The 12006-nt window shown below is 40.8% G+C and overlaps 1 protein-coding gene across 1 annotated transcript in view; it reads left to right on the top strand.

The window, feature by feature from the left end:
* Window positions 1-12006, top strand: part of PARD3B (par-3 family cell polarity regulator beta) — a gene marked incomplete at its 5' end in the record, with an annotated part of 288181 nt that overhangs the window by 203944 nt on the left and 72231 nt on the right. Inside the window, one exon of the mRNA XM_082311454.1 lies at window positions 5280-5576. Coding sequence (XP_082167580.1) covers window positions 5280-5576 — 297 coding nt within the window. The remainder of the gene's footprint in view (window positions 1-5279; window positions 5577-12006) is intronic.

Raw genomic sequence — 12006 nt, 5'->3', positions numbered from 1 at the left:
TTTGGTTGCTATTGAGAAAAAGATGGGTCACAGGAAAAAAGAAAAGGGCATTGCTTGATACGGTACTTCTGTTGCCTGTCCTCTGGCTGCTTGTGTGCAAAGGTTGTGTTTTTACAGAAACACAGCTAAGGGAAGTTGATGTAGTTGTCATGCAGTGATTTAACTGGAGAGGATGGTGTTCAGGTGGCGGAAGAGAGCAAGCAGGATTGATATGGGATACCCAAAAGGAAATATATCTAACTTCCCTTCATTCTGTGTGAGTTTTTCTTTTCCCTTTCCCTCATCAGGAAGTTTGTAGAAACTTTAGTGCTACACTAAATTGTTCAGATGGTGACCTGTGCCTCTTCTCATCTCTGGTTTCACTGCCAGCATCATGGTGCTGAGTGACATTTTATCTTTTGTCACAAATTTGCACCAGTTGTTTAACCAAACCCATCCTGTGCTGCGAGTTTGGGGCTCTCTTGTAGAAATTGTTTGTTCATAATAGCTGTAAGCTGATTGCTATGATGTTGTGTTGATTTGGAAGATTTTTTTTTTTTGTGATGGGGAGTAAAAATAATGCAGTTTCAGACAGGGAGAAATGCAGAGGGAGGTGCAGAAATGGTAAACAACTAGAGTGGGATATAGCAGAAGTAGCCTGCTTAGCAGGGTTGGCAGAGCATTATAGGAGTGGAACAGCACATTCATATTTTGTATGTCAGTAAAGAACTCCTGGGCACCTACTGGGATGTACTATAGAAAAGATTGCTTTGAAACTGGGTGAAAACATGCTGCTGAAATACAGTGAGGATATTTAAAATGTCACAAAATGTGAAGAAACTTCAAAGGTGAAAAATGTAAGAGAAGGCATGGAAGGACACGTAAATAGAAAGAAAGAAAAAACAGCCATCTGATAGTTTGTTTCCCTATATTTGAACACTTGGATTGAAATGAAAAAGAGATCACTGGGCAAATCTTATAGATTTGTATGGAAGAGTAAAAAGGAAACAAGAAATATTAATGCAATTGTAATAGCCATATTGAAAAGATGAAACATTGATCATGAAGAATTTCATCTAACCTGATATTGACTGGTCCATATAATATAGAACAGAAATAATTGTTCTTGAGCAGGTTCGACTTATAATAGTGGCAGCGATTGAAGATTGCATTCAGAAGGAGAAGTTGAAAAAGCTAGGCTTATTCACAGGAACAAAAGAAAATTGTGGTGACCTAATTCCAGCTTTTGTTGTGCAGAATATACCAGTATTGATAGCAGGACAAATTACTCTCCCTGTCAGACATGAAAGCAAGATTCACGTGATGCTGCTGTGCTGCACTACTCTTGCTTTCAAATAGGTCTTAAATACCTAGGGGACAGGTGATGTATTGGTCCAAAGAACATTATGGCTCATCATGTTCTGAGAAACTGCTGTGATTCTTCTTGGGACTGTGTGCCGTGCCTTCTGCACTGGCATGTGGTAAGACCGTTCCTTGAAATGCAGCGTCCTCCCATTTTTCTGCCTGTACCATCCCACATGGACCTGCATGTGCCATGAAACTTATACCTCCTATGATATATTCCTGCCCTGAAGACTTTGTTTAGGCTTTTTTGGTCACTAATTGAGGGTGAAGCCCTCCACAGTTTCCCAGGTTTTTAAGACCATTTGGTGCTTTTTCAGAGTTAATCTGGAAGACAGCAACAATCTCAAAGTGCTCTATGCATTTTAGTAGAAGAGCAGGAGGATAATCAGAGGCAAGGACTACTACCAAACTGACAGAGTTATTGGGTGCAGGAGCTAAGTTAACTTGTGTGATTTTTATTTTTTTTTTTAATGAAGATAGTGCCTTCATTTTTACATTTCTGACATAATCCCATGTGGGACATGTAAAATATTAATCCTTCTGCAAGAGGGTTTCTCTTGAAGTCCCTGTATGTATAAAAGATGGAAATCGGCAGCATAGGCCTCCCTCCCTGCTTCATTGATGTCTGAGGCCTTATTTGCAATGGAAATCCATCCCTGTCCTTGTAGGACGATGAGCTACCTGAAAAGATTGGGTTTTACGTGAATGGACCAAGTGATAACTTTGCCCCAGGTTCCTTTACGTGAACGATGAATGTGGCGTTTCACTCACAGACACCACCAGACTGGCTCCCTCCACCACTCCCTGCTGCATAATCTCTCTTTTATCTTTATTCACAAACCCTTGGAGGATGAAGTCTTTGCACACTTTCAGCTGCTCTCTAATTATTACTTATTTGCTAGCACTGGTTTGTGGCTTACATGGAAATGCAAGCTGCCCACTGCTTTTTAGTTTTCTGTTTTCATATGCAGCTCCTCAGTGTTGACTTTCTCCCCGTGCCATTGTCCATTGCTTTATGAATAAAAGCATGGCTTTTACCAAGGTCTATACCAGTGTCATCATTAGTTTTACAAAGAATAAGTTGTATGTCCCATCATTTTGCAAATGCCATTAAACTCTTGCTGTCCCAAGAAGCCGTCAGGCAGCTAAGTCAGTGCAATCAGCAGTAAAATGAGAGAATATGTGCCTTACTAACTGAATTGGTCACATATTGACACCAGGCTATGCCCTCCATAAGATTCTCCAGTAAAATCTACCTTGTGGATAGAGTCAGAATTGTGCAGAATCAAAGGCTCATTTTGAAGTCTGCAACTTCTTCAAGACACTGCCTTACCCTGGATGAGGTTGCACTTGAGCATAACGCCTATCCTGACCCGGGCCACGATTTGGATTCAAAATAGGAAGTGTGTGTGGCATGAAAACCTGAAGCAAAAGAGAAGTGGAGTGAAGGTTACGGGAGGACGAGGGTGATGGTACAGGGAGAGAAGCTCCAGGAACAAAAAAGGAGAAATTCTTAGGAAGCCTCCGTGTAGAAACCTGAGAGGTGTTAAAGGTATAGATGGATTGTAGTTTATTTTTTCTTATCATCCTTTCATCTCTAAGAACTACTGTAGTAGATTACGTTAAGGCTTTGTGAGTATTTTTAATGATATCTGAAGAAAAATTAAAGAAAATTAACTAACTGGGCTGGGATCAGGAAGTTGAGGAAAAGTAGGAATGGTGTGTTAGGAAGATATTATTCTTGCACATAGTCTTTATATTAAAATATTTCATAGAATCATATAATATCTCAAGTTGGAAGGGACCCATGAGGATCATCAAGTCCAACTCCCTGCCCCTCACAGGACTACCTAAAACTAAACCATATGACTAAGAGCATCGTCCAGATGTTCCTTGAATGCTGGCAGGCTTGGTGCCATGACCACTTCCCTGGGGAGCCTGTACCAGTGACCGACCACCCTCTCGGTGAAGAACCTTTTCCTAATGTCCAATCTGAACTGCCCCTGATGCAGCTTCATGCCCTTTCCTTGTGTCCTATCGCTGGTCACCAGAGAAAGGAGATCAGCACCTCCCCCTCCGCTGCCCCCCTTGAGAAAGTTGTAGACTGTGATGAGGTCACCCCCCAGCCTTCTCTTCTCCAAGCTGAACAAACCAAGTGACCTCAGCTGCTCCTCCTGAATCTTGCCCTTGAGGCCTTTCACCATCTTGGTCGCCCTCCTCTGGACACACTCTAATAGTTTGATGTCCTTCTTATACCGAGGCACCCAAAACTGCTCACAGTACTCGAATACTAGAGAGGAGAAAGGTCAGCTGCTTCACTGAGGGAAGGCAGAATGGATAGTGGGCACCACCCTGACTGTCAAGGACTGTATCATATGCAGGCTCATCCCACTGTAAAGTATGACTACATTTTAAGTGTTAAAAACTAGCGTCACCTCTAGATATGTCCTAATACAGTTAATGGAGAGGTGTAACTGGAAAGCGTGCATGGTACACATTAATGTACTCAAGTATATATGTAGAAAGGTGTGCTGTTCTCATTAGAATTATTTTTGAACCTTTTTAGCTACAAACTGTTTGAAAAGTATTAGCATTTATTTTGATGGTACAATTCTAATGAAGCAAAATAAACAGTATGAATCCCATTCTGCACTTAATAGCTCCTGTATGTCAGACTGGAAGCTCCCAATGTGGTCATCTGTTTCTTTAGGAAACCATTTTCTCTGTGCCTTTTAAAGACCTTATCCAGAACATCTTCATTTTTCACTATGAAGAGTCCTGAGGCCATTATGCTCTACTGGGGTAACCAAGTCTGCTGGACCTTTTTTACTTATTCTTCTATGGTACAAATTATACTGTTCTTTCTACACTGCTGCTGTACTTCAGATACAGTCAGCAGCATGTGTTGACTTCTTCTGTCAGGCACTGCATCTCTGTATCTGTCTTCCCTTCTTTGTTTTTTCCTCTGCGCTCTGTTATTTTCTCTAAATGCTATTTATTACGTACTGTGGTCAGCATTCTGCCAGATCCATCTCACTGCGTTTAATTACACCATGTTGAAGAGCAGCTGAGGAGTTAACAGAAGTTGCATGCTCACAGAGCCTTGCTATAGGTTTTTTTCCTCCAGCATGAATGTTGAATCATTGAATATCAGCTGAGTTTGAAATTTACCTGAATATGTTTTACTATTCCAAAGAGATTACACAATGGCCCTGATTAGCAGCAGGTTTTGTAATACCACTTAGGCTTTATCACAGTGGAGTACTGCCAGTAATAGTCTTTAATTCACTTATATGTACCAATTCATCTCTGTCAGGTTTCTATTAATTTCTTTGCTGTTTTACTTTGTCCCTATCCCCTATATAATAAGGCATGATTTCCACATTTATGTAGCCAAAATAAAATAAAAAAAAAAATTAAATCTTCAGCACATTAACTGAGGTCCTTTGATTTGAGACAACTGTGCCATCTCTCCATTTATGTTCACATTTAATCCACTTTTCACAAGTTAACGTATTTAGGAGAATCTAAGTGGGTCAAGTGACCAAGGGGCAGTAACAATTTTACTGGCTAATTTAGATAAAAAGTTTCAGGATTGGGTTAGGTATATTAACTGCAAAGTGGAGGGTAGACGTAGAATTAAAACATACACACACACATAAACACGCTTGTGGAAAGCCACACTATATTCAGCGTTAATTTTTTTTCATCAGAATGATGACCAGCCTTGATTACAAGGGTGATTGCCAGAGATAAAGAACAAAATTGCTGCATGCACCATTTTGTTTTATCTGGCACCAGTTTCACAGTGTACGGGAAGATCTAAACAGTTGAGTTTGGGGTTGGTGCTCCAAATTTGTGTGAATGAATCAGTGTCTGTGGTTGCTGTTGAAGCAGATCCAACTGTATATTTGTTCTTTCTTTTTCATTGTTAGGATTGGTGCAAAGCATCAGGAGTTACGGCAAAAGCAACTGAGAGGCCTGAGTGATTATTCTACTGGTCCTGGAGGACCTGACATTGACGATGATGAGATGGATCCAAATTATGCCAGAGTGAACCACTTCCGAGAGGCTTATCCAGCAGCAAGCATCTACAGGCCATCATCACCAGCAGTACCAGAAACCTTTGTATATCCACGTGATTCTCCTTCAGCGCCAATGGAGAGGGAGCACTTGGAAGGACTGTATGCAAAAATAAACAAGCAGCACTACCCGCAGAATCCTGGTGACAGGTAATATTGCTACCTGGCATTACAAACAATGATAGCTTGGTGGGGAGAGAGCCTGGGGCTAGGCGGGGGAGGGGGGGGGGTGGTTCAGATGCCCCAAACCCCTGTATTTACTGACTAGAAAGCCATGGAATTCCTCTTAACCAAAACCATGATTTGCTGCAGCAGTACCCCCAAAGCATCTGAGCAAGGCAGTAGTCAAACAGAAATCATTAAAGAAAAGTCCATATTTCACAAACAGAATGAATGAACTGACTCCAGTCCAATTCCTGCACTGCTGAGAGAGTGTTTTTCCCTCTCTCAATTGGGAAAAGTTCTTACCCTGCAGCAAAAATAATCTCTGTTTTCAGATCCTTTTCGATCCTGCTGATCATCAAGTGCCTATTAGTAACAGGTTTTATATGATAGCATGATATATTGCATATGTTTATGGTTTAGTTTTCCCCAGCTGTGTGATATTATGCACTTTCAATTAGGTTGGGGAGAGGACTGGGAATCGTGGCATTTTTATGCAGACTCTGAAGTGTGGCTTCACAAGACTGATTGCCTTTCACAGCCTTTCCAATAACCAAGTGGGAAGGAAAGAGCAATTTTTAATCCTTACTGTCAAGTTTCCAGGTTGATAGCATTAAAGAAAGATGGTCAAGTTTTTCCCTGGATTAAAAAGAAAACAGAAATTCCTTTGAGTTGATGATGTACCCACCATAATGATAATTTTAAAATGGTTGCTTCTGGAATTTGGGGCTAAAAGAACGTAAGACTTCATTACTATAATGGTGTTAATATATCGATGTTGGGTTTTTTCAAACCAATGTATGAGTGCATAGGTAAGATATACAAGTCTATGTGAAAAGAAGAGCTGACAGAGTAAGACGTGGGGGACTTCAGGAATTGTTCACGCATTGATTTCATATTATAATCTGTAGTGTCTCTGCATAGCCTCAATCTGTGCTATGTGATACCACACTTGTTAATTTTGGAGAAATATGTGAGCACAGATATAGGAGCATTTTCAGTTTGTGGCATCATAGCACTTCAGAAACGTCTACTGAGTCATTGTTATAAATAGTAATAAAACACTTCTGACGTAAATCTAAGTTTGTAGCAGGGAATGGGCCAAGTATCTCTCTTTTTCACCTAAATACAGTATGGTAGAGATCTTTCCAAACATAATGACATGGCTGAATTTTTCTTCCATATTATTAACTCTTCCCCTACTGCATAAGGGTGAAGAGGGTGAAATAAGAGGTAGTGATCGCAGCTTTTTGCCATCTAGCGGGTTTTGCTTTACTAGAAAAGTCTTGAGGCAATTGTCACTGAAGTCGCACGAACGTTTGTATATAGGGAAGGGGTCAGAAACTGGGTTCATACTAACTTAATAAACCAAGATCTGAGAATTCCCAGTGGGAGGGAGTCTAAATTCAGGTTCTTATATTTTTCAAATATAAATATATACAGATGTAACTCAATTGGAGTAAGACATTGTCATAAAGGCTGCTTCATAATTTCAGTTTTAACAGGACTTTATAGCTTTACATTTTAAAGATGTCATCAGTTTTGAAGTGTGGTCTATACATTGTTTTTCCATGCAGCAAAAAAAAAAAAGTGCTCAAGTCTTTCCCTCTGGCCTGTTTTATTTGATTGCTTGTATTGGGGTTGTAACTACACTGAATGAACTCTTGACTTGCTATGTGGACAAGACTGAAGTCCCAACCGTGTTTGGATTCAGTGTTGGGATCTCCTGGATTTTAGTGTGGATTTAGCTGTAATTGCATGATAGCATGATAACTCAGTGAAAAACTAAACCCAAACCATCTAACAGGCAAGAAAAGTTACCTCATATCTGAAGCCGTGATCAGAAGTCATGCTGAGAGGCTGTTCCATCTGTGTTGATTCTGTACAGAAAGACAAACAGTCCACAACAACTTCGCTTTGTTGAATTTCTCAGGCTTGTAGAGGCTGTTTAACCAGATTAGGAAAAAATAGGAAATGTGGGATTCTTATTAGGCTGCCTTTGTTCTTTTTTTAAATCTTTCTTTCCTTTGTCTCAGAGACAAAAAGGTTGTTGTTATTTGCCAGCAGAAATGTGCCAAATGTGAATAATTTTATGTGAATTTATGCAGTGGGTCGTGAGGTCTCAGCCAGCAGTTGTTGAATGTAGTGGCAACTTCAGGCAAGGAAATCTTTCTGTGCTAGAGGGAGAGTATTGAAAGTAGAAAGAGTTGTGGAAAGAAAAATCCCTGGATAACATGTTAATTACAAAAACAAATCTGCTTTCAAGGGTCAAGTATGAAAACTACCTTGTCTGCCTCAAAATGATGTGAAAGGGCTAGAATGGATGCTTATTAGCCAAACCAAAGTTATTTTGTGTTTGCAGGGTTGAACATCTATCAACACAGTTGTCACGTAATAGCTCATGCTTTGGTCTTGCTAACACATGCATGCTCTCTCTCGAAGTTTTGCTATTAGTTTTACTTTAGATGGATGGCTTTTTCTCCCACTTCTGACTCACAACTTGTAATATAGTGTGTGGAGACTTGATCAGTGACTAAAGTAAATGGGTTTTGGGGTGGAAAGGGGATTTGAACACAGAGAGAAGAGATTATTTCATTTTGGTCTGGGAATTCCAGTTATGTGTCATTATGATGGAGAATTAAAACTCATCATTTGAAACAAGAAGTTCATTTTTATTTAATTTTATTTTTGCAGAAGAATGTATTAACATAATTAATGCCTTCTAAAATTTGGAGGCCATTTGTAAAGTAAGAAGCTTAGTGGTTGGACAAGTGCTGTTCACAATTTGTGTGCGCTTACTTACCTTCTCTTTCCTCGTCACCAGAATCCATCGAGTGTTCCTGGTGCATTCTTCTCAGTAGATTCGCTGTTTAAACTGAGAATCTCCCTCAGAATGCAGAAAAGCAATAGCTGCACATGTACGAAGTCTGTTGCTTTCATCATCATGAAGTATGTTTGCTGGCTTCAAGCACGGTTCCTCAGGGCACACACAGACCTGCTTCACATTGCTGTTTGCATACTAACGCCCCCTTTACCTGCACTTGCACCTGGCATCTCAGGGGGTTTTTTTGCTTTGGGTTTTTTGGGGGTTTGCTTTGTGTCTTATTTGCAACTGTTGTGTAACGTTCTTCTGCACTGCTTCACAATTGTTGATTTTCATTCCAACAATGACTATATTCAGTGAAATAGATGTAATTTTTTGTGTATATTTTGCTGAAAGCTTTGGGATTCTTAACTAAGAGAGGTGCTATATAAATGTAAATTGTCCTTATTAATGAGTATAGCGAAAGCATTAGCATGATCAGTGTATTCTGTGAATGTTAAGTTAAAGAGAGTGAAAAAAAAATTAGCTGGCAAAATCACACATTTCTTTGTAAATCAAGCATTTTTCTGTTTATTTCTAATTAGCCACAGTTTTCTGTAATGCAAATGGCATCCCAAAGGATGGTGCAGCCTGCACAGCCACCTTGTGCAGCTGGGGAACTCGCAGGGTCTTTGCCTGAGACGCTGTACGTTTCGCCAGCCTGTGGCAGAGGCTGGGTGATCTGTGGCCCATATGTTCCTGAAACGAGTGGTAAGTCACATCTCTCTGAGTTTAGTCATCAAGGCTGTACCATGACAGTGCTAAGTTGCACTATGGCAGAGCCTAGGTGTCAGACCAAAGCCAAAAGAGCATATGCACAACGCTATTATCACTTAAATGTCAGGCGTGTCACATGGTGCAACCCTTTCTCACGTTTTGAATAAGCAATTTCCTCTTTTTTCCTCCCTTGAACACGGTGCTGTCAAGTATATCCAAACACCCTGAGTACATCTCCGGAAAGATTCTAGAGACTTCGCTCAACTTATTTCCTCAGTCCAGAACTATGAAACATTTAAAGTCTGATGCCAAACTCATCGCCAAGTATAATTCTTCATTTATTTATGTGTCTTATCTTGGGGAATTTCAAAGTGCTGGTCTGACAAAAACGAATACAGTTTTCCTTTGTTTAGCAAGAATAGATTCAGAGCTGTATCTTGTTGCAGATTTTAAAACATACCAATAAAAAATGCAACGCTGTTTTATTACATAGGAGTAGAGTCCAAAGCCCCAGTCTGATCCAGCTTTCCATTTTTGGAGATGTTATGTTGGGTCCCACTGTACGAGATCTTATACTCCACAATGTTAATTAATAAATTAATTGAAAAATGGATCTTCCTTATTTCAGGGTGAAAGTTTCCTTATGGAAACTTGCACTCTTCCAGAGTGTTCAATCTAGCAGCATACAAATGAAATGAACCCCGTACCTCTGCGCCACCCGAACTCTGCCCCTCATGTCCCACCCTCAGAGCGGGCCAGAGTCATGAGAGAGGGGCAAGACATTGAGCAGTCTGCCTCTCCCTGGAAAGGATCAAAGGAAAAATTGCTGTGTGTGTGTGTCCTGAGAAACCAAATGGCAAATGTAAGCTATGTGTAAGCCTGAGAGGAGAGTAAAAAGGGTCCGGAGTTCTGGAATTTAGCAAAAAGAGCATTTTTTTACTAAAAAGCAGGCTAAACGCTTGTCTTTTGGGCAGGTGCAGTTCTCTCCCATCCTGCTCAATCCAAGACCATAGGAATCCAGAGCTGCACAGAAAAGGCTTTGTTCAAAAAAAGGCAAGTTAGGGTTGCCCAGGTATGTTACTTAGCCCTAAATTTCTAGTCAGCCAGAAACTGAAGTTTTCTTGTTCTCAGTACAAAGTGCAGTTGGCAGTGCTCACTGTGCATCCATCTACAACGCCTTTTATCACTGAATAGCAAAAAAGCAATCCACTGCTCTAGGATTATGGTCCTTTAGTCAGGAATGGTTATTCTTTAAGATGGATAGTGTGGAGGCAGGGTAGAAATTGAATAATATCTGTGTAATATCTACATACCCTTTGCCACTATACCTTGTGTTACACTGGAAAGAACATTATGGTCATGCATTGAAATATTTTGATTTGCAAAGGATGGCAAGCATGAGCAAGCCATGCGCTCTCTCTTTACCACGTAGCCTCTTCTGCTTGGTGTCCTAAATTGATCTACACTGTTTCCTTGTCCTTTACTACCCTATACCTCCTGAGACTGTCCTCTGACTCCTTTACCTCTGGAATTTATTTTTTTCTGAAACATACCTCAGGGTCTTCTGAACCTTTGGCTGTGATCTGGTCACTGTTCCCCATAAAGTTAAAACCAGAAACTTAATGTTTGGCAGCTTACTGTCCGTCCCGGGTGATAGATTTCTGACAACAGTTAAATTCGAACTGCCATTGGCAAGTATAGCAGAGGTTCAGTGGTTCCTCAGGGCTCTCAGTAGAGATGTCCTGCTCATGGGAGCATGGCAGTCCAGAAACCCCTTTGGCCACCAGTTCCGCAGGAATGTAAGTTGTGCCACTGGAGTTACACTCATACTGTGTTTTTTGCTCGATGATACTATTTGTGGTTTTCTTCCTCAGAAAGGACAAATGCGTACTGCATACTAACTATGCTAACTAGGGAAAGCGTTGAGTACCTGGACCTCCTGGGACATGTTTAAATAAGCCTTGGCTTTATTTCCCACCTATATGGGGCGGGGGGGGGGGGGGGGGGGGGGGGAATCTACTGGTAGCATTCAAGAAATACTGCTTTACAGATAGAGTTCAAAGTGCTATTTCCCAGGAACCCCTCATCCAGATCCTTCCAACTTTGGGACCCTAGCCCTATCGTTCACTTCTCATGGAAACCCCACATTTTGTGGAACTCAGGTGACCCTGAGCATTTTAGAGCATGTCTAAACAGAAGGAAGTTGTCAGGCTTTAACCAGAGCAGAGCTGCTGCTGCCATGTAATGTGTGCATGCTTGTTTGAGGCCGTGCATTCTTCAGCAGAAATAAATTCTGTCAGGAATAGTCACAAATCTGCCTGCGTGCATCCTGCCTGCTAGGGTTTGCATTTGGATCACCTCACTTATTGACAGATGTGTAAAATTTTATATACTGCACTCCCACAACTCCCTTGCGACTGTCCTGCTGCAGATGCTGGTGAGCCTGAGTTTTGGCAGCTGTGTTAAGCATTTGTATGCATTCAGGTTTTTTTTTTCCCCTCCAGCCCTGTCTTTTCTTATGTGATATATTATTGCATGGAATTATTTTACGTTAATTCTGCCTATTTATTGGTAATGTCCCATTCTTTCAGTCGTTTCGATGCAAAGGCAAAAGATAGGTCCCTGGAGAAAGAGCAGGTCTGTTACTGGAAGATGAGACCATACCAGAGGATACAGAGTGAAATGCAGATGGTGTTGTCAGCCTCTTAAATGTACAAATAAAGACAAAATGAGATCGTCCATGCAGCTGGAATGAAATCATATGGCCTTGCATGTGTTCCTGCCATAGCCTATTTCCTAGTGTGAGCAAGAGATGCTAAATTCTGTCTTATGCAGGAT

The sequence above is a fragment of the Platalea leucorodia genome, assembly GCF_965183815.1.
Source record: "Platalea leucorodia genome assembly, chromosome: 5".
Classification (NCBI taxonomy): Eukaryota; Metazoa; Chordata; class Aves; order Pelecaniformes; family Threskiornithidae; genus Platalea; species Platalea leucorodia.
This window is presented reverse-complemented; position numbering and strand designations above follow the sequence as displayed.